At 39.8% G+C, this 23,567-nt stretch overlaps 1 protein-coding gene and 1 pseudogene across 5 annotated transcripts in view; both read left to right on the plus strand.

Annotated features, from left to right (window-relative positions):
- The window catches only part of GLRA2 (glycine receptor alpha 2), a 190,327-nt gene extending 180,371 nt beyond the window's left edge, over positions 1–9,956 (plus strand). For all 5 annotated transcript variants that reach the window (XM_089511644.1, XM_089511645.1, XM_089511643.1 and 2 more), the window contains one exon: positions 8,002–9,956. In XM_089511644.1, the coding sequence (XP_089367770.1) occupies positions 8,002–8,298 (297 nt within the window). In that variant the 3' untranslated portion in view covers positions 8,299–9,956. The remainder of the gene's footprint in view (positions 1–8,001) is intronic.
- On the plus strand, positions 5,879–5,978 carry LOC149319408 (U5 spliceosomal RNA; annotated as a pseudogene).
- Positions 9,957–23,567: the final 13,611 nt, after the last annotated feature.

The following is a 23,567-nucleotide window of genomic DNA, read 5'->3' on the forward strand; positions in this document are numbered from 1 at the left end:
ACGGCCCCAATCTGCCTTGAAGCAAGCTGAAAAAAGAGTGGCAAAGAGCCGTTCCTTTTTGGGCAGAAAAATGCTGGCTTTGCCACCTGCACCACAGCTGGAAACCAGCTTCATGATGCTCTGGTGGCATGTGGCATGTACATGCCTCACTGCCAGAGCATCATGAAGCCACCCCTGTGTGACTGGCTGTTCAGCTTCTGTGCAGCTTGGGAGCATGCAACATGTAAATGCCGCATTCCCAAGCTGGCTGGAAGGTGGCTTAACTGGCCAATCTGTTCCGGCCCCAAATGACTGTAACTAGAGGGCAGCTTCTAGGCCTTACCTTGTTCTGTGCTCTGGACAAGAAGGTACTCTATGGAAGGTACTCATCCTTACTTGCAGCTTCTTGCTTTTCCATACCACACAAAAAGAACAACAAGGAATTGTCAGTCTGATCTGTTCCTACTTGTTCTCTCTGGCAATATCTGTTTTTATTCACAGATAACAGGAGGAAGAGAAAGTCATCACCCAGGAAAATAAATTAAATATATATACTTCAGGAGAAAGTGTTGTGAAATGTGGAACGTTTTTCTTAGATTTAATTCAGTAGGCTGTTTCACACCTGACACAACAGGAGGCTATATTGGTCAGGAGCAGATATTAATTTAGCAATTGAAAGGCCACCCACCTAGCTCTGTCTTCCAGTGTGCTCCAAATGTACTCATTTAAATTAGTGAGGGGATTTGAAGATTGCAGCTGCAGCAATCAATGTTATTGATGAGCTTCTTTCTACAAGATGAGATGGTAACTGGCAAAAAAAAACCCTCAACAAGACTGTTTCACATTGGAATTTTGCTGAAGATAAGCCTCAAAGCTAAAACAAGTCTTGTTTATCTGTCAAACGTGTGATGCCACAGCTGCTGTCTATGTTTAAAACTGGTTTACCAGTTTAAGGAAGGAAACAACATGGTTGATCAAATTGCTGTTTCTCTTGTTACTGGATTTTTCTGCACAATTCTACCAGTATCGCAGGGGGTTGGACTGGATGCCCCGTGCGGTCTCTTCCAACTCTATGATTCTATGAATATTGCTGTTGTTGTTGTGTGCCTTCAAGTTGCTTCCAACTTATGGTGATCCTAAGGCAAACCTATTACAGGGTTTTCTTGGCAAATTTCTTCAGGGAGGGTTTGCAATTGCCATTCTCTGAGACTGAGAGAGTGTGACTTAACCAGGGTCATCCAGTGGGTTTCATGGCCAAGTTGGGATTTGTACCTTGTTCTCCAGAGTCATAGCCCAACACTCAAATCCCTAGATCACACTGCCACTCTCTATCCATCCAATGGGCCTTTCATGCCCCTGTGTTTTTTATATTTAGAACAAGATATGGCATATTTTAAGTTTTCAGTGACTTTCTGTCCTGTCAATAGGGATGAATGAAAATCCATTGACTTCTCAAATTTGTACAAGCTTGCCCAATTTACAGCTGCAACACATGAATGCTAAGCCCAAAAAATATCTATACAATTACAAATCTCGCAATGCAATTTGTGCAAGAAAAAATGTCAGTGATGTATTTAAGTCTTTTACTCCAAGTCGCAAGTCAAGTCTCAAGTCAGGTCTTTTCATGTCAGGTCTTGAGTCAAGGGGTTAAGATCTACTCAGCAGCTTATCCCTGCTGCATATTGGAGAAGCCTTCTAAAGCTTCATGACCAAGGGTTGCTCAACATCTAGCAGGTCTGTAAGCCATAGAAACAAGACTAGTTTTCAAGCTATTTTAACATACGGAAGACCTCAGGGAAAGGAAGCGGGTTCTGCAACGACTAGAGTGTGACTGGCGAAGACACCAGCACTTAGCCGACAAGGCACTCCTGGAATCTCATTTGGAGGCCTACGGAGTGGCAATAAGTGCAGCTAAGAATTCGTTCTATGCTGCAAGTATTGCGTCCGGCAGAGCTGTTCAGGGTAGTGAGGGAGCTTACCCAGTTGCCCTCCTCCCTGAACTCTATTTTGGAACCATCCAAGGCCTGCTGTGATGAGTTTAACAACTTCTTCGTGGATAAAACCTCTCGGATAAGGGCTGATCTCGACGCTAGTATTTCTTCAGGATCCAGAGTAGTGGTCCCCAGAGCCTCCGTGGACTCGATTGTACTGGATCATTTTGAGTCTGTGAGTACCGAGGAAGTGGACAAGATCCTTCGAAGTTTTAGGAAGACAACGTGCTCTCTCGATCCCTGTCCCTCTTGGCTAGCAGCTCAGGGGGGGTCAGTTTATTATTATTATTATTAACCTTTATTTATAAAGCGCTGTAAATTTACACAGCGCTGTACATACAATCTTTTTAATTGGACGGTTCCCTGCCCTCAGGCTTACAATCTAAAAAGACACGACACAAAGGGAGTGGTGGTGGGGAAGGGGCCTCTCTAGTAGGATAATACATATAAAATACATAGCAAAACAGGAAATGATTCAATAAAACAGGCAACAAGAGAACATCAAATAGCAAGTGAAAATTATGCAATGCCTGGGAACACTGCCCTGAACAAGATGGTCTTCAACTCCATTTTGAAGCTGGTTAAAGAAGTGATGGCTCTTGCTTGTGGGGGAAGAAGGTTCCAGGAGTAAGGAGCAGCGAGTGAAAAGGGGCAAATCCGGGATGGGGCAGAGGAAATCCTGGGCTGAGACAGCAGACCTTGACTACCAGAACGGAGGGCCCTAGTGGGAAGGTGAGGGGAAATAAGGTCTGATAAGTAGGGAGGGGCCAGTCCATGGAGGGCTTTAAACGTGGACAGCAGGAGCTTATACTGAATGCGGAAAGGGAGGGGGAGCCAGTGAAGGGATGCCAACACAGGAGAGATGTGGTCAGAGCGGTGGGTGGAAGTGATAATGCGTGCAGAGATTAAAGGACGGAGGTGAGAAAGAGGAAGCCCAGCCAGGAGGGCATTACAGTAATCAAGTTGTGAGATCACTAGGGCATGGACCAGGATCTTGGCAGTAGAGGCGGAGAGATATGGTCGGATTTTGGCAATATTGTATAAAAAGAATCTACAAGCCTTGGCTGTGGTCTGGATCTGAGGGATACACGACAGAGAAGAGTCAAAGATAAAACCAAGACTGCGGGCTTGCTGGACTGGTTGAATAGAAATGTTGTCCACAGAGACAGAAAAGGAGTGTTGAAGAGTGGGCTTAGGAGGAAAGACAAGAAGCTCCGTCTTGGACATGTTGAGCTTCAAACGCCGATGGCACATCCACTGCGAGATAGCTGTGAGGCAAGGTAACTGTTATGTTGCGCCACATAATTAATTCATCTTTTAGGGAAGGGCGTTTTCCATACAGCTTGAAATTGGCCATTGTAAAACCGCTGTTAAAAAAGCCCTCCCTAGACCCCCTGATTCGAAGTAATTATCGGCCTATTTCCCTGCTGCCTTTTTTGGGGAAGGTGATCGAGAGGGCAGTTGCCTTTCAACTTCAATCGGTCTTGGATGAAACAGATTTTCTAGACCCATTTCAAACTGGCTTCCAGGCGGGCTATGGAGTTGAGACTGCCATGGCCGCCCTGGTCGATGATCTCCGTCTGGGCATGGACGGGGTAGCATGTCCCTGTTAGTGCTCTTAGACATCTCAGCGGCTTTCGATACCATTGACCATGGTATCCTTCTGGAACGCCTGAGGGAGTTAGGTATCGGGGGCACTGCGCTCCAGTGGTTCCGTTCCTACCTCTCGGGCAAATTCCAGATGGTGCAGCTGGGGGACGTGTGCTCCGATAAGAGGGCACTTACATCTGGTGTCCCTCAAGGAGCCATTCTGTCCCCCATGCTATTCAACATTTACATGAAACCGCTTCAATTTGTTTATCTTTTAAAATCTACATTAATTTAGCAATTTGGACAAACTCTGCCGTCTTAACAACTGATTTTTTTCCCATTGTGGGTGCTTCAGTTTGTTTCCACGTTTGGGCAAACAATGTTCTTGCAGCTGTTAGCATGTACCAAATGAACAGATCATATTTACTATTAAATTCTTTATCAATAATACCCAGCAAAAACATTTCTGGTGACACTGCAAAGTCTGCCTTTAAAAATTTTCAAATTAACATATAAATCTTAGTCCAATAACTTTTCACTTTCTTACAAGTACACTCCATATGAAAAAATCTTTCCTTATTCTGACAACCTTAGCATTGATTTGAAACATTCATAAATATTTTTGACAGCTTATTTGGAGTTAGGTACAATCTACAGTCTGCCCTTCGTATCTGTGGGGGATCCAGTCTAGAACCCCCCCACCCACCCCACCCCGCAGGTAAAGAGAAACGCAGGAGGTGGTGTGAGTTCGGCTGCTAATCTCGGTGCTTACATGTGCCCCCATTGAAAGCAACAGGGCTTGCTGTACACAGATGATTAAATCTGCGGATAGCAAGCCCTTGGATATCGAGGGCCCGCTGTACACAGTGGACCCTTGTTATACACTGGGGTTTGATTCTAAAATCCCCCGTGTATAACAAAATCCATGTATGGTCAAGTCCCATTAAATATAATGACATAGCAAAATGGTGTCCCTTATAAAAAATGGAAAATCAAGGTTTGATATTTGAAGTTTATACTTTTTTGGAACATTTTCAAACTGTGGATGCTTGAATCCGTGTATAAAAAAATCTGTGTATAAGAAGGACATACTGTATATCATTTTATACATGATTTATTTAAACTACTGCACACAGTAAATTTTAGATCTTTGGTCCACATTCTTCTCCTTATCTCCATTCTGTACATTATGCCCAAACTTTTGGGCCCACCTTATTATGTAATCTTTTATAGGTTCATCTTCTGTCTATAATTTCAAAAGACATTTATACACTTATTAAATTGATTACAATCCCTATACAATTCTACGTAAAACTCTTTTTCCCTAGCCTCTTTGGACAGATCTCTCTTATCTTGGTTAAATCTTTCTTTATCCTTCAACTAAGGAAACCAGTTAAGATCTATGCCCCTCACATTAAAAAGCATCTCTCTTGATTTAAGCTCCCAGCTAGCTTGTTCCAAATACAAAACAGCATAATAAAACTATCATTTCTGATTTTTAACTCCTTCTTTACTGAAAAAGGCTTTCATTGGCGAGGGGGTTAATATTATCTTAGGAGGAAAATTGCTTGTATGTATACCAAACTCACAGAAACATTGAAACACACATTGTATCAAAAAGATTTGATACAATGATTTTAAATCTGGTATGCACCTTGACTTTACCATACCAAAGAAACCATGCCACCCAATATCATGATCTTCACGTTCCAAAAGCCTCTCATCTCTAAGCAAAATCCATTCCTTAAGCCACACAAAACAACAGGCCTCATATTGACTGAGTATCCCTTATCTGGAATTCCAAAATCTAAAGTATTCAAAAATCCAAAATTGTCCATATAGACAGCTTAGATAGTGACACCTTTCTTTCATGATATTTCATTGTACACAAACTTTGTTTCCTTCACAAAATAGTGAAAAATATAATGTGTAAAATTACTTTCAGCCGATGCGTATTAGGCGTATATAAAACATAAATGAATTTCATGTTTGCATTTGCATCTCATCTACAAGATATCTCATTATGTATATGCAAATATTCCAAAATACAAAGAAATTCAAAATCCAGAACATTTCTGGTCTCAAGCATTTTAGATAAGGGAGACTCAATCTGTAATACAATTTAATATTAGCATCATACAATGCTTTGCATTTTATTCTGGGTTGGTGTGGGCCATAGTTTTGAATGTTTTCCCATATAAAATACTGCCTGCAGAATAGTCAGATCAGGAAGCAAGGACAGATATTCAAAACAGGGAATTTTTAAAAGGTTTTTGTAGTTTATAATGCTACAGTTTCATTCTACACCTGATAGGTTTGTCTTCAGATCGTATAAATCTTTTGCCTTTTACTGAAGATTTCCCTTCCCCATAGACAGAATTTTACAAGAATTCTAGGGGATGACATCTATTTGTAATTCTCCAATGTCTTTTGACTTCTTCTTCCATCTTCTTGCTTGCCAGAGAAAATCCATTAAGGAGAGGGAGAGAGAGGAACTTCTGTACAATGTCTTTTGATTGGTTCCCTAGGAACCATATTTCTACAAGCATCACTATTCTGATTTATCAGGAATTTCAGACTAGCCTATCAAAAGCAAAAGCTCATTATATTTGGGAAGAGGTAGAAAAAGCCAGATGAGTGCCTCCTACAATAAGCTATTAGCATATTTGAAAGCTTCCAAATAAATTCAAAACACAAAACACTGGCTGCTGAGAATCTGTTCCTCTTTAATTAACCTTCTGACCTGGATTTGCATTCCTTCTGCATATACTGCTAAATACAAGAGATAGCGTCCTGGGAACACTGTTTTGCCGGGTTTTTATGAAAGTGTCATTAAAGGTTTAAAAAGAAAGGCTGTTCTTTCTGATTTACCAGGGCGTTTTTCAATTATTTATAAACCAAGCAGCTATCTTCTCAAAAGGGAAAGGGGAAACCAGAAAACATTTGTGTGTGTGTGTGTGTGTGTGTTTAAAATGGGATGCTGAAGATGGGTGTGTAATTGCTGAAGTTGTCCTCTTAAGTGTTATTTGGTTCTATAACAGGGTTGGAGTACGGGTGATCCTCCAGATGTTATTGGACTGCAACTCCCATCATCTCTCACCACTGGCTAAGAAGTTGCAGCTCAGTCTGAAGAGCCATATATTCCCAAGCATATAATAACTGAATCATTTGCATAAATAAGTTGTTTTAGGAGAGTTCTAGACAATCAGTGCAGATCTATAGTTTAATATTCTGCTCCTGCAGATCATCATGGCAGATGTAGTTTGAGTTAGTCTTGGAAATGTCAACCATTCTTACTGAATGACACTTCCCAGGATGATCCTGTGAGGAAGCTGTTGTATATTATGTTAAATGGAACTGAAGTTAAGGACAATAGATTCCCTTAGAAAAACTATTTCTAACCAAACAGTCTCATTTCCATTTTTCATTTTCATTCTCAGTAGGGGTCTGTTCAGAAGCCCTACATGCTGCTACAGTACATGTTTTTTCCCCCTTATAACTTAAATGTGTGGCAGCAGAACTTTTATTCCTAACTTAACACATGTGTAAGTTGTAGTAGTTGTATTAGTAGTGAGAGTAGTAGTGGTGGTGGTGGTAGTAGATACTGCTGCTGCAGGTAGCAAACAGACTGGCATTCTGTTGAGAAGTGACATTGTCGTAAATTGACTTACAATTACAATTCTGCCATTCTACAATATTCATATTCTCAGAAGAAGAACAAAGATGTAGGTATTCAGTGGTTATGAAACTGTGGGGTGGAACCTCCAGTGGGCACAAGAGTTACTCCAGAGGGGCATAAGACTTGGAGGCCTTGATCCCCCCTCTCCTACTCTTCCCAAACCTTTTCTATCCTGGAGGGGAAGGAGTAAGGAGGGTGCTTGGGGCCTCTGCCTTGGGGATGAGGAGGAAAGTTATTTCCATATAAAATATTAAAATATAAATATACATAAATGTGTGAACGAAAATACACACACTAAACACCATTCTGCAGTGGAACATTATACAACATGTTCAGTGCCCCAATGAGCATCATCACAATTCAGCAGAAGGGTTGTGTGTCATGTCAGAGTTGTAGTTATATCATTGTAAAGTTAGGCATTGTTGCCTCTGATGCAGGATCTTGGCCCTTGTGTTGAATTTATTTTCAGAAGAGCCCTGTGAGACTGGTTGGACTGAATATTGATGATTTTCCCACTTAGTGAATTTAACAGCTGAATGGGGACTTGATCTAAGCCCAGCATTCTATCCATTAGACCACAGTGCCGCTCAGTACAAAAAAGGTACAGTTAGATAACTCCTGTGTGGTCTTTTACCAGTAGTGTAATGTTATTGCCAATGGCATTTTATAAAGCAGCATTATGAACAGTGTATAAAGGCAAGGGCATAACTGGACTGTGGCAGAGGGTAACTGATTATCTTATTTCTGTCTCTCATCCTCTAGGAGGAAGATGGTGCCCGTGACAGCCGGTTCAATTTTGGTGGCTATGGGATGGGTCATTGTCTACAGGTGAAAGATGGTGCTGCAGTCAAAGCTCCAGCTCCCAATCCTCCCCCTCCTCCTCCTCCACCACCACTACCACCAAAGGATTCAGAATCTATCAAAAAGAAGTTTGTTGACCGTGCCAAAAGGATTGATACAATATCCCGAGCTGCATTCCCGCTTGCCTTTCTCATCTTCAATATATTTTACTGGATTACATACAAAATTATACGCCATGAGGATATTCACAAAAAGTAAACCATTCTTTGTGAGCTGGGACCCTTCTAGCCAGAGTGAATCACTTGTAAATAGAGAGTGAAATGTCTTTTTCTGTCATTGGGACAGAGGGTTTGTTGTCTTGTGATTCTAAAGAGGGCCTGGGGTGGGGTTGAAGAAAACAAAAAGAAAAGTGTTGGTAACAGTTGCACAAAACAAGATGCTGTGGAATTACAAAATGAGGCTGTTCTTACATATTTGTGGCATGGTTCTTCCAGACTCTTGCCAAGATCAAACAAAGCTAAACAGGGACAATTTTTTCTCCCCCAAAGTCCATGTTTCTTCCCCCCACCCCCAGCTGTATTTAAGGAACACTTAGCATCTACAATGGGGACTGTCTGTAATGGCCACACTGCTATGAGTTTTAAGAGGACCAAACTTTTTCAGGGTAATGCTGCCTTTCTATATGAAACAAGCCTACTAAACTACACTCCATTAATGTCTGTAGTTAGTGGTTTGCCCAGAAGTCCCTTTGTGGATTGTAAATTATTTCTACTAACAGGGGATGGGGAAAGATTTATACTTTAATATCCTTGTTTGTGTGCATTTTAATATTCTTGCTTTCCTAGAACTGTAATTATTGAGGTCCGACTTGTGTAGAGTGTGGTTAATTTGATTGCTTCCACTTGTAGAACCAACATGTGAAACGGCTCATTTTAAACCTTTGTTATAAGTAAAGATGGCCAGATGACAAAGAGGACAGCATGGCTGTCACTTGCTTAGTTGTGTATAAAAGAGAATTTTTGCTGCAATTTCCTTTTTTAAATAACTGCAAAATGCAAAGCCAACCCGGGGCATTGTCCAAGTTTTAAAGATGTCACCGCTTTCATTTCATATATACAGGTGACAAGGAGCAGTTTTTGAGTTTCTCTTGAATACTGGTGACTGGGGCATTGTCCTCCATCATATCTGAAGATAACCAGCTAATGTAAGGGGTGCAAAGCAGGCTGCAAGGCACATGGCAGTCTTATCAAATGTTTTTTCTGCCGCCTCTCCACATCTGCCATCTATTGCATTGGCTTCACTGTAATGGTGAAGCCAGTTGTGATTAAACAGCCCTGTCCTCCTTTGCATCTGGCCAGCCTAGTTCTGAGAGAGTGCACTTAATTTCATTTCAATTTTGCCTGTGTTTTTTTTTTTAATTAACTACATGCAACATAAGGTGCCAAATTGTAATTTACCTATTGTATTACCCTGTAATGCACTATCGATTAAGAACTTTGTCTTCTGGCATAGCTCAGTTTAGCATTGACTTTCCATTACTGCTCTCATTGTAGCTGCAAGTTAATAGCTCTGTAGGTAAATATGACTCGTTTACAGACCTCTAATTTATATCTTTACTAAAAAAACAAAAAAGTGGCTATCATTTTAAATATCATTGACTAACTGACAAGTTTTAAAACTGTACTGTGATTTTCATAACCTGTTAGCCTTTTGGTGCCAGAGCTATGTGGTCCAACCCCTTGCTATGTGTTTTAAAGTAGAAATAAAAAGAATTAAAACCCAACAAAAACTCAGCTAATTTTGCTTATACAGGGGTGGGAGTGATAACCTGTAATACTGAAAATCAAAATGAACAGTAGAATTTTACACCTGCTGTAAAAGGTTTTCTTACAAAAAAGTAACTGTTCCATTTCAATAAAGCTATGTGTATAATTCAATTTTTTGCACATCTTCCTTTCATTGCTGCTAGTTCTCATTGCATGAAGAGATGGCAAACTGAACCACCAGAAAAATATTACAGAATACTGAACAGGAAGTATAAGAAGTCTCTCACTACTATCTCCCATTATAGATTAAATAAAATATACTAGATTGGGAAATGGTCATGCTGATTGAAGGAGTCTTGTTACAAGAAAGGGGTTTTCCCAAGCTCTGCATTAAAAATTAACAAAAGTCCTAGGGAATCATAGTTGTTGAAAAATATTTCTTGAAAGAAAGAGCCCTTAAGATTTTCTGCTATTTACCTAAAACAGATCAGTAAAGTTTCCATTTGCGTTTATCTTCTGCTTATCCCTTAACTTTTGGTAAATATTCTATATTAATTTGAAACACCTCCTTTTCCATATTCCACTGAATAAAAGGTTGATTAGTCCACCAGTTTGCCTGGATCTGCTGTGCCTTCTCACTCTTCCTGCCTATTTGTTTGTTCTATTGGGGAAAGTGAGATAGCAGAATATCTCCCAAGCAAAATAATTAAATTTGCCGAACAGAAGATGAGCAGCCATCACCCCACAAACACAGGCTCTGGCAGAAGAAGAAAGAAGTGGGATTAGTCTTCTTGTAAAAATATGTATGAAGTAGCTTTATTACAGATACTAAAGGTTATATGACATCTCACAGTGAGAGGAGCTGTAACATACTCTTTAAACAGGGCAGAGAGGAAGAACTGCACACTCAAAAAAAAAATCTGAAGTTAACTGCAGATTAACAATGATTCGGGGGGAGAGTGGTGATGGTAAGACTAACAAACAGGCGACAAGATGAATACATGCAAACTCTTTAAACAGACACATTAGCACTCTAACACACACACCCTCAGGTCCAAAGGTAATGAACTTCTGCCCCTTTTACTTGCCAGTTGTTCTCTCTGGTGAACCATCCACAATGGCAGTGAGAAGGTTGAAGGTCTACTGGGAGCAGGAGGACTACATGGCCAAGGGTACTCAAACTTTGGAATAAACACTAATAGTAATCATTGTTTTTTAAAAATACTCATGTTCACTAGACAGACAACTGTAGTTTCAGGGCAATGAGATTGACTATGTTGTGCCTGGAGGATACCAGCTGTGCTTTAAATTTGCCTAGACCTGGTGTAGCAGCAGAAAAGGGAAATGGGAAAGATAAATGGGCTCATCTGAGACACTGAAACAGAAAAACTGCACTTCAGACAACTGACCTGAACAAGGTAACTCTGTCAGCGTTGCACTCTCTCTTCACTGGAAACTGGGAATAGTCAAAGAAATGCTAACAGCAAAGTTAGTGTACTGTTCTCTGGGGAATATGAAGACCCTCTCAATGAAAAACTTCTGAGGTGAACATTGAACTAGATTATCTGAAATCAAATTGAAGCAGTTGTAGAGACCGCTACCCTAAATACTGAATGACTTCTCTGAACCATAGGACACCCACAGAAAACCAAAGGAAGATGAGCTGATTTTAAAGATCTCTCTTTATGCATTAAAACAATCCTCTTTCCTCTCTCTGGAATGCTACATAAGATGGCCAGATGCCACAGAGGACAGAGCTTCTGTCTACTTCAATAGTTGTAGAGAGGAGAGGACTTCAGCGTGCATGGCTTGTAAAACCATTGTCACCTATTAAAATGACCTCTTCTGGTAAGAATAAAAAGATTATTCGTAATTGTTTTCAGGCCAAAAAAACAGATTTTCTGATATGTGTAAATCGCACATTCATTATTAAATATTTCACATGACATTGTGATTAAAGTAGTTATCACTGGAATATCCCATGGAAATCACGCAATTGCACACATTTGCAATAAAGGTTTTCACATGATGTCACGATCAAAAGCACTTAAACCATCATTAACCCAGGAATAACCAGCAACAAACAGCAACAGCTGTTGAATGATTTGTTGCTGTTTATTGCCTGGTTATTACCTGATTATTGCTAGGATAATCACCGCTGTGTGTGAAAATCTTAATTGTGCTTTAATAATAATTGTGTGATTTTCACGGGACAAGCCCATTTAAATTTCCAATTTCCCCCGTGTGATAAACTCCCTAATTGGAAATGCCAGAATAATAGGCCAGTGAGAGATTTGTGGAATATTCTCCCAGTATTCAAACATTTTGAACACAGAGAAGGAATTATTCTGCAGGAAAGCAGGTGGGGTTCCCCCTCCCCCCCCCCCCACACACACACAAACCTGGTTTCGGCACAGAAAATGTGTTTCCTGTGCAGAGGACACATTCTCTCTATAGAAAACTGAGTCACTGCGCACACACACACACACACACACACACAGAGATTTTCAAACAGAGAATACTGTGTGGAAAGTTTTGTTTAATCCCACAGTGGGGGAAAGAAAACAACCAGTCCAAGTGTTCATCTTCACACAGAAGAACAAAATAGTCAAGGATTTGCTTCTTTATCTTTTGCACTATTGCAGGGGAAAGAACAGAGCTTAGAGAGTTCCTGTGTTATTAATCACTGTTAGTGTTTCAAGGCTTCCAAAGGTATTGAAAGTATGTTTTGGTTTCAAACTTCTTAAAATAACACATTATATTTGGGGTGTATGAAAGTGCCTTCAATTCACCTGTTGACTTATGGTACCCCATGATTTTCATAGGGTTTTCTGAGGCAGAGAATACTCAGAGGTAGTTTTGCCAGTTCCTTTGTCTAAAATATGGCCTACGCACTTGGTATTTGTTGGTGGTCTCACATCCAAATACTAATCAGGGCTGGCCCTACTTAGCTTCCAAGATCAGAGGGGATTTGGTGCCTTTAGGGTATTTCAAAGAGCACTTTGGTACTTTCTAGAAATGTCTGAACGCTGGAAGCTGCTAGTCTGTGTTAGAAAGCATACTCTTTCCCTGTCCACCTTGTCACTTCAGTACCCAGAACCATGGAACTCGAATGGAAGGAACAGGAGTTGAGCTTCTCCTAAAGTTAGCCTGTGGGGCTGAGCCTTCCTTTGACCAAGCACTAAGGATCAGCTCTTATGTAGTTGGGCCCTGTGAGAAACTACCAATCAGAAGCATCCAAGTTGTTCAACACCTCTGCATTTGCTTAATATGGTCTTCTGGGTTTTTTTTCTCCTTTCCTTGCTATATTAATGTTATGCCTTCAACAATTTTATAACATTTCTTGTATTATTATATGATTGTCTTCAATGTAATCACACTGTTAGCTGCTTGCTGGTGGTTGGTATTATTATTATTAGTCAGTGGTTTTTGTACTTTTACTGTTCTGTAATGAACCGGCATGATGTATTATTTTGAACATTGGACTATGAATCTGGAGACCAGAGTTCAAATCCCTGCTCAGCCATGGAACCCCACTGGGTGACCTATGGAAAGTTACACTTTCGCAGCTTTAGAAGATGACAATGAGAAACCCCTCTGAAGAAACTTGACAAGAAAAACCCGTGATAGGTTCGCCATAGGGTCACTATAAGTAGGACAGGCAAACAACAATCACAAAAATGCTGTACATGTGCACAAAATTCATAATGACCGGCCCAACTTGAGCCATATGATATTCTTCTTCCACTGTTTGGATGAGGCTAAATCCTGTAATATAAAAGGAACTAAACCATTGGTTAAACAGCAAACAGAATGGTGTTATCTCTTGTTAAGTTACATTTATCATTGTCATCATACTTTATTTTTCTTCCTAAGAGCTCTAACAATCTACATAAACAAAACACAGTTAAAATCACAAAGTACACATGAATAAAATGACAAATGACTCTAAGGCACAAAACAGCAATACAAAACCGCAGCAGACAAAAGGCAACTAAACATTTGCCTGTTCCCCCAAAGTCTATGTAAAGAGATTTTTTGACTGATAGATAAAGGTATTGAGGGAGAACAGTTTCACTGAAGGGAGTTCCATAACCAGTAATGTAGTGTAGTTATGCTCTTGTTATTGCAAACAGAAATTAATTTCAGCAACTAATTATTTATAACTAGTTTCTTCCTGGCTCTGAGCAGGAGCTTTGTCCTCTTTTGCATCTTGCTACACTACCTAGAAAGGAAAAACAGCATGGATGGCTATCCAGTTATTTTTCTGTGGTTTGTTTTGCTTTGGGGAATGGCAGAAAGTCACATACAATTTTGGCTGAATGGCTGGATGCTGTGCTCGGACCCAATAAGGTTGTAAATCCACAGATGCCTTTGATACATGATTTGCAAAACTGAGCCAAAGGCATGTGTAGGTGTGTGCTTTCCAAGGAGATTCTGAAAAGAAATTTGTCCTTGGCTAGTTCTTGGAAATGGCATTGAAAGGGATTTTTTTGTTTTTCTTTTTGCGCTTTTTGCAAAGGAATCATTGTATAATTGCATTGCCTTAGATCAAAGTGCTGTGGAAAGGTGTAGGATGGGGATCAAGCAAATGCACACACCCTATTTTCCTCCCACTCATAAAGAGGCATTGTTAGCCAGAGCTGTTGCCTTTTGCAGCCTGAATTGGTTTCGGTGAGATTGTTTCTACCCTTAATCATGAAGCAGGTCAGGTTTCTGAAAGAGAAACCTTGAGGTGGATCACACCCACAAAGCATTTCACTTAAAGTTTCAGGCACAGCTGTCAAGCAATCCATCTGAAACCTTGTTCTTTTATGCCAATGGTATCTTTGATAGGGTTGTATTTGATGTATTTGATGGCAACGTGTTAGCAAAGTTGGATTTCTTCCCATCACTTAAAAAACCAAACAGGGATTATGGACCCATTTCTGCTCATTTGGTCCAGTAGTAATGGACCAAATCTTGAAAGTAACAGATTACAAATAACAAGTTGCTTGTAATTAACTCCTTTTGTCAATAATAAAGTAAACAAAATTTGGCTACCAGTCATGAAAAACACTAGATATTTTCTTTCAGATCCAGGATCTCTCTTTGTGAGGCTACAAGCCCCTTTATTAGGAAAGAACCCTGAACTTCTCAAGAAATTTTGCTAATGCTTTTGCATTAGGAAAAATTTAGGTTAAGATTGTGACATAATGAAGAATAATTTCACTCCTTTGTAACTATAACTTTCCTCTCACTTTGTTATTTTTATTAAGTAGGCTCCATTGACTTCAGTGGGACTTATTTCCTAGGAGTTTATCACACGGGAGGAATTTCTCTTAATTTCGAATGAAAAGAAAGTGGGGCCAGAATGCATTCACGTGAATTTGCTAGTTCAGCGAATTCATGTGAATTCGAATTGCATTTGAACTGACTTCCCATTGCCCAAATATAGCTTCCCATTGCCTGAAATTGCGTGTGGTAGTCGGATTGCCATTGGATTATACTTCCAATTTCCCTTGTCTGATAACGTCCCCAGTGAGTATAGACTGCATACATATTCACTAGGAGAAGGAAGCAAAAAGTCTTTTGCTTTTGCCTTTGTTCTCTAAATGTCAAGGCTTGCCTCCAGTAGAATTTTTTTAAAGAAATTATTTTAAACACTCTTATGATCCTTACTAAAGAAAAATAATTCTTAGTCTTTCAACAACTAGTTCTGAGACAGAACAAGGTTGCACTTTAAAAGTAGCAATTTAAATGCCATTTTCAAGTACCTTTTAAAAGTTTGTGCATTGTTCTTAATTTTTTGTTGTTGTTTATTTGTTAAAACATTTTATCCTGCCCTTTGTCTGAAGATCTCAGGGCAGCTTACAATAAAATCAATTTAAAACAATAAATAATTTTAAAAGACTAAAAGATTAAAATATATTAGTATATCAATTTAAAAACAGACAATTTAAAACTGGTCAAAACATGTGTAGCCTGGATAAAATCAGTTTGGCTCAAAGCCTTTAATAAAAGGCCAGAGTAAAACAGAGGAGGGGCTAGAAGTCCATAAAAAACATTTCAGGTATTTGGAAACTATAGGATTAGTGAACTCAGTCATGGAGGAAGTTATCTATAAATTATTGAAAAGTGTTTTTCAAGGATTTATTTTGCACAGTAGTTTTTAATGTACTGGGGAAAGCTATACCTATACAAGTAGAAAAATAATTTTAAGTTAGGTATGTTGATATCTAACTGGGAGAGAGCCAGAGTGATGTAGTGGTTTGAATGTTGGGCTAGAACTCTGAGAGATGTGGGTTTGGGCAGAGCAATGGCAAGCCGCTCTGAACAAATCTTGCCAAGAAAACCTTGTGATAGCTTCTCCTTAGTGTTGCCATAAGTCAGAAAGGACTTGAAGGCATATAACAACAATTCTAACTGATAATTCTGGATGAGGCAGGGAAATGGTAATGATGATGATGATGATTTATGGCATTAGTTTCACAATCTACCAGCTGTTACAAACTGGAATTATGGGCTATTAATTGTAGAGATTCAGAATAATGTTGTTATTGTTGGTGGTTGTGGCGGTATTGTTGTCTGTTATTCCTTGTCTGGAAAACTCTGGTGTTGCTATTTTTCATGTTTTCATATTATTTTGTCTACATATAGGTACCTCTTCCTCTGTCTCTATCATTCAGCGTCTACTTTTGATTGGGCTGTAAAGGGTTACCTACATTTCCAAGTACCACATGATCAGAGATTATAACCACATGGGGATTCCCCAGTTTACAGTCCAGAAATCCAACATCTTTTTCTCACCTTACTGCCATTATAGGCTTGCCCATAACAATAATTCTCTGGACCATATATTAGATAAAACAGTGACAAGATTTAAAATTACAATTTCATAACACAAAATTATAATGGAATAAAAAAAAGTATAACCTAAATCCAATTGGTGGTAAAAACAACAATAGTTTTATTGAATCAATGGCCATATAGTAATTCACAAAATACATAAATCTCATTTATTCACTAGCGGGAACTAGAAATTGGATTGAGGTCTTTATAACATCAAGACAAAATGATTTCAAAACTGAGATTAATGGGGAATAAAACACCAATGTGCTAAATAAAATAAACCCAACAGAGAAGGATGGAAACACCAAAAGAGTAGAGAAGCAGATGCACTTTATCAAAACAGAAGAATTCCATAGCATAAAGTAGATCACAGACGTGATATTGTCTGCTACTTTACAATCTCAGCATAGATCCATATAATAAACTCCCACACACAGTTAGTAAAATACACAGTGAGGAGTGAGGGAAACACTGTCAAACCATTTCATCAAATGATAAAAAACAGTGCTAATAGCGGTAGTTGCTGTTACATTGCAACAGGCAAAGTATCTTTCATTTCTATAGGGCAGGTTGCAACTGCAAACAGAATGGACATAAAAAAATAACATTTCTAGAAGAGGTGAAACACATTACTAAAAAGGCAGAAGACAATAGAAATTGCATGTATTTTACACATGCCAGTTGCTACATCTTGATGCAAGTTTGGACAGAAACACTATAATTTTTAAAGAAATAAAATATATCTTGTGGAAGATCGAACAAGCACATGAATATGCTGTCTAGGAGCTAAAGCTGATGAGGCCACTCCAAGCACTTTGTTCCTCCTTTTCTTGATTTTTAAATTGGGCATCGACTGGACTTGGAGGATGCTTTATGAAGCACTGCCATCTATAAAGTGGGAACCACCACGTATATTATCTAGTTGGCCACCAGGTAGACCTTTGGTCTGTTTCTTCATGGCTGCCCTTATGTTCTTGTGAACATAATTAGAGCACTTGAATCTATCTGAGATTTTTCTTGACTAGATGATCTTGCCTGAATCTCATCCTTTTCTGTTGTCCGCTGTTCTCCATTCCTAGCAAGGGCCCTTTCACACTACATAATTGTATAGCACTATATTGCACTTTAACTGCCATGGCTGCATCCTGTGGAGTCTGTAGTCAGGGGAGGCACTAGAGCTCTCTGGCTGAGAACTGTAAATAGTCCTCCCTAAGTGAGAAGTTGAAGGCTTTCACAAACCCCAGGATTCCATAGGATGCCACTATGGCACCTAAAGGAATATGTAGTGCTATATATGTAGTGTGAAAGGGCCTCAGATTACTATTACTGGTCTTGAGAGGGCAGCATCTTTATACTTTACTCTCAAACCATCTTACTCTTTCACACACCAAGTAAAGAAAGCTAGCAAACAGTTAACTCAAGCAAACAAAATGTAAATAAGCCATAAGCTCAAACAGTAGATAAAACAGAAGAGCCAGGAATGAATTCTTCTTTTCCCCACCCAACAAGAAATGTGGATGTCTTCTCTCAAATGCCATTCTATTAAGCAATACTTTAAAAATGACCTTTACAAGGCAATGCAGAGCATTACTGGGATTTTCAAAGTATTTGATCAAGCAGAAGAAATGTTGGCTAATTTAAGATATGTGGCAGAATATGCTTGTCACGTGGGCATAAAGATGAAAGGTGAACTAAAAGAATATAGAGCCCAATCTGTGGATCGGGAAGAGTGTCAAGCAGGGACTTGGAGTAGCAGTTTCTTTTGAGGGATGTCAGAGCACACTTTCCTCTGAGTGAGACTTACTAAGCAAGTACAGGAATCCATAACGGAGAAGTCTGCCACTGTGTGGTTAAAAATACAGGCAGTGAAACTGCTACATTTAACCTTGTAAGCAAGAATTTCACATAATTGCTTTCGCATGGGAAAAAATATGAAAGGCTGGCTTTTGCATCATCAAAATCCTCTGCTAATCAAATTAACCCTCATGTAAGCAAAAGTTAAGACAATTTTCCGATGAGGGTCAGGTAAGTCAACAGAGCAGTTCAAGGCTGCTGCAAATTCAGGAACAAAATTCTATCCAGGATAATAAAGAACCAAGATTGTGATCCCATGTTCAGTTGGGTGTGCATAACATACATTGAAACTAATGGGACTTAGCATCAGTGGATTATTGTAAAGCATTTCTGCCAATGGATTTAGTTCTGATGAGTAGAAACAGACTGGAAGAAGCATTCTACTTGTTTTGTATTGAACTCAAGAGATTCCAAACTATTTTGTACCATGTTTCTGATTACAGAATGAAATTACATCTGTGTTTCATTAACACATTTTGCCATCATTTCAATGTCAAAATGACTAATTGTGCTATAGTTTCAGTCTTGATATTTCCAAATCCTTTGACAAACATTTGGATTTATAGTTGGCTCTCATAGCGGCATATCCAATCGGTTTTGCCACAGTTCATTTTCTCTCTGATTATGCATGTCATATCATGTAGCCTATCACATTAAAGAAGTACCACCGAACTGGAAGTTTAGATTGACTCGAACACATTCCAGCTTGACTTTATCACACTGACCCTGCTGGAATATTAAATAATCAAGAGTGTGGCGGGATACAGACGGGCAGGGGAAGACGTCTTGGAGGTGTATTCTGCTGAATACGGAGCCTCCAGACCGCCTGCCCTGGGGGCGTGGCTCAGGAGATGGGGCTTCCACATGGGGGGCAATGAAGACGCCTCACCTGGGGCCGTTTCTGACCCGCAGTTTCCAAACCGCCGCCTCGGAGGACGCTGCAAAGAGAGAGGCAGCTTCTGCACGGGCGGCCAAAAACGGGGCTTTTTTTTTTCCTTTGCCGGCTGGCGGATGCGGATGCAGCACCTTTTTAATGCCGCTTCTTCCCGCTTGGGGCGTGCGGGGGGCGTGTTCATGGCGGCATTCAGGTAAGGCCCGTCTGAAGGCTCTACCTTCATGACGTCATGAATACAGTGGTGCCCCGGGTTACGAAATTAATTCGTTCCGGGGCGCCGTTCGTAACCCGAAAAGCCTTCGCAAGCCGAATCGCCATAGGCGCTAATGGGGAAAAGCCGCGATTCCGTGTGAAATCGCGCAGAAAAGCACCAAAAGTTTTTTCGTAACCCGAAAAAACTTTCGCAACCCGGAACAATAATTTCCTATGGGTTTTTTTCGTATCCTGAAAATTTCGTAACCTGGGTATTTCGTATCCCGAGGTACCACTGTACACCCCTTTTTGCCCGTCTGTATCCCACCTATGTTTATTAAAAAGGGTGGAAAGGGGACCCTGTCCACCAGATTCAACAGATAAGGCAGTAACTTTGCTTTTCTGTAATGTTTGCATCCCATCCTTTCAGCCGACACTGACAAGGTAGCATGCTTGCCTTACTGAATCTCTGTGACGTAAGTTATACTCGGGAATAGTTATTTCACAGGTTTTATAGCTGAATAGGGATTTGAAACTGTGAAGTATGCTATAATCTCGGTATTTCTCCATTGAAAGGCTTAACTTTTTTATTTATCTGCTCCAGTGAAAACAGCAGAAATGTACTATTGGGTTTTATATATGCTACATACAACTGTATAATCAGACTCCTACTACTGTACTACTGGGTTTTATATATGCTACATACAACTGTATAATCAGACTCTTACTAGTGTACTATTGGGTTTTATATATGCTACATACAACTGTATAATCAGACTCCTACTAGTGTACTATTGGGTTTTATATACACTACATGCAACTGTATAATCAAACTCCTACTAGTGAACTGCGAAAGCTGTAGCAGGGAAGCTATCCTGCACTAGAGTCAGTGCATGAGTAGAACATTCTATCATCTTCAATCTTAATTTTACAAATAAATAATATATAATATTGCTGGCTGTACCTTTCTACCATTAAACAAAATGTCCCAAATATTTAATAATAAAGAATCAATATTGACAAAAAGCAGGAGTTTCTAGGTAATGTTGGTGTTACTAGCTGATAACTTCTGTGTCCTCACTTCAACCCCAGTTCTCTAAGGCTAAGGACTCTGGGAATTTCACCTCTTCTTCTGGGTTTGGATTTTGTGTACTATGGAATAATCCACTTTATTTGTCTCTGACCTGCTTATGGAAATGGTCCAAGTGCTCCCTTGGGAATGATTAGACTAAATCAGATCAGCTAATACACTGTAATGGATTAGAAAAACAACTGAGGAGAAGCTTAGAGGTAATGTAATTTAAAATACCCCCTATTCTGATATATTTTGCTAAGCAGGTAGTAACCTTCCTTGGCTATTTTCCTGTGTTACACATAATTGCTGCCATCCTCAGACCACTTATGTACACTGTTGCCCTCATTCTTCTCTTTGCATGGTCTTGCAAAATTTGAACAACACTTATGATAACGCCTTTGCTGCTGCTCTTTCCCTAAGAGAAGCTCGGGCCACATGTGGCCCTCCAGATGCAGTTGCACTAAAACTCCTATCGTGTAGAAAAGCTGCTGTCTAACAATACCTGAAGATGTATATAGTGCCTCTCCTCCCCCCATCTATTACTTCTTATTACTTTCACAACACCCCTGTGATGTGTAATAGGCAGAAAATTGGTGACAGGGCTGAGATTATCTCTATATTTTGTCACAGAAATGGGATTTGAAACTAGATATCCTCGGTTTAATCCCAATTCTTTAGCTAATTCATGGGACATTAATTATGTTCTATGGTTTGTGTGTGTTTCCATGTTTCTAAGGCATAAGATTTAGGAAAAACTGGAAGCTCCTAATAGCCTCTCCTTCCCAAAAGATTTTTAACTTAGTGTTACCATATTTCATGGTGGCAGTTTACCAGCACACACTACTATTTCTTCAACTTGGGTATGTTAAACATGGGTCCAAGCACACGGCTAGAAACATGCCCCGACATCATGACAAACAGGGATTTTTCTTGAATTTTTGTTTGAAAAATTATATAGACATAACAGCAAACATAAACTTTGCTGTTTATGTTTGTATTTATATACAACTCTCTCAGAGTTCCAAAGCCTAGCTTCTCTGACATTAATTATCACCAAACCCCAACAGCTGAGTTGAATGCTTCCATTCAGCAATACTCCTTTACAAATGGGACTTGCAACAAAAGGATGCAACGAAGACGGTTAGTCAGCCACCTGTGTCTTCTTTCCAGATACTCTGTTCAATTTATCCTGTCTTCTAGTTTTTCATTTAGAACATAAGGATAGGCATTCAGAGACTGAGGGCCTTTATAGACCAACCTGAGTGGCCTGGGGGCAGAGTCAGCATGCAGTGTCCTGACAGCGCATGCCCACCTCTGCCCCCCAGGGCACCCTGATGTCGCGTGCCGCTCCAGACAGCATGTACCATATAGCTGCACTGCAGCGACTATGGCACCCTTTCTAGGGTCCTTTTTGCACCCCCGAAAGGCAGGATCAGGGCCGCAGTGTGAGGTTGCCACAACCCCAATCCACCGCAAAAAGGGGTGGTCTGTAGAGCCCCTGAGTCTACTAACAGTATGTTGTAGAGTAGGCATCTTGTGGCCCTCCAAGTGTTTTTGGACTGCAGCTCTCATCAGCCATCACCACTAACTGTGTTGGCTCAGGCTGCTGGGAGTTGCATCCCAAGAACATCTGGAGAGATTCAAATTCCACACTTTAGTATATAAGATATATGACATGAACATCCACAATTGTTCCTAGTGTACCTAGAAGGAAAAAATATTGTAGAAACTGAATCACCATGAACATTAACTGGCACTCTTGAATAAATGGGGAAATCAGTATAATCCAGGAAGAAACTCTATTTGTCTTAATTTCCACATGGATTTCTCTCTGGATCCAATCCAATCTAATATTAACTGAGAGGAAGAAGTTCTTGCTGGAGAGAAAACACATGATGTATCCCCCCCCCCCCAATTCTTCTCAAACAATACGTTAATTTGGGAGTTGACTATACTGACCTTGTATTTCACACAAACTGTATAAGATAGTATGATTGTTTTGCTGTCTTAGTATAAAGTGAGACTTATTGTTGGTGAACTATTTGTGTCTCTGCATGTGGACAAAATGTACCATCTCGGAAATGTTGCCCATTCATTCTGGAAAGATGCCATAAAATGCAGATGTGCATTGTGGTTAAACATGGATGCAATGGTTTCTTGAGAATAAAAGCCTGTATTTTTATTTATTTTTATCATAAGCTTAACAGTGGGATGTAATTCAATCATATTTAAACAAGTGTTCTAAAGCAAGAATGGAGGAATCTTCACTTACACTTCCAAAATATCAATGAACTACTACTCCTATCATACATCACCATTGGCCAAGAGTTGATGGAACTGGGCAACAAGGGAAAAAAAAATCAACATCTGAAGGGGCACAGTTTCCTCATCTCTGCCCTAAGGGTGTGGATACCCAGTAATATTGAACTTTTATTTGAAAATTAACTTGCATTATCTAAATAGATTGGTGATAGCTAGCATTCTATTCTGGTGACTTCAGAGCTATAGCTCTGCAATGATCAGTGGCTCCCAGATACCCTGACATCTTCTTCCATGTGGCCTTATCATTTACTACTGATCACTTATTCTGGTTTTATTTCAGCACAGGGTTCCTATTCATATAGGTTAGCTCAGAAAGGTGTTTTACTTAGCAACTGGCTCCACCAGCACCTCCCAAGTCCAATTATTTCCAGTGTCTTCACTAACTAATACTAATTATTCCTTGTGTCTTCTTCCTTGTTTTTCCAAAAGAAAATATTAATAACCATCCTTCTCCAACCTGATGTCTTTCATAGGTTTTGAAGTACAAACTATCTCGATCCATGTCAGTCTGGTTTTAGGCCTGGCTATGGGACAGAAACAGCTTTGGTCACCTTGGTGGATGACCTATACAGAGAACTAGACAAGGTGTTTG

The sequence above is a fragment of the Sceloporus occidentalis genome, unplaced genomic scaffold (genome assembly GCF_023333645.1).
Source record: "Sceloporus occidentalis isolate IW3139 unplaced genomic scaffold, rSceOcc1.0.p SCAF_2, whole genome shotgun sequence".
NCBI classification, from domain to species: Eukaryota; Metazoa; Chordata; class Lepidosauria; order Squamata; family Phrynosomatidae; genus Sceloporus; species Sceloporus occidentalis.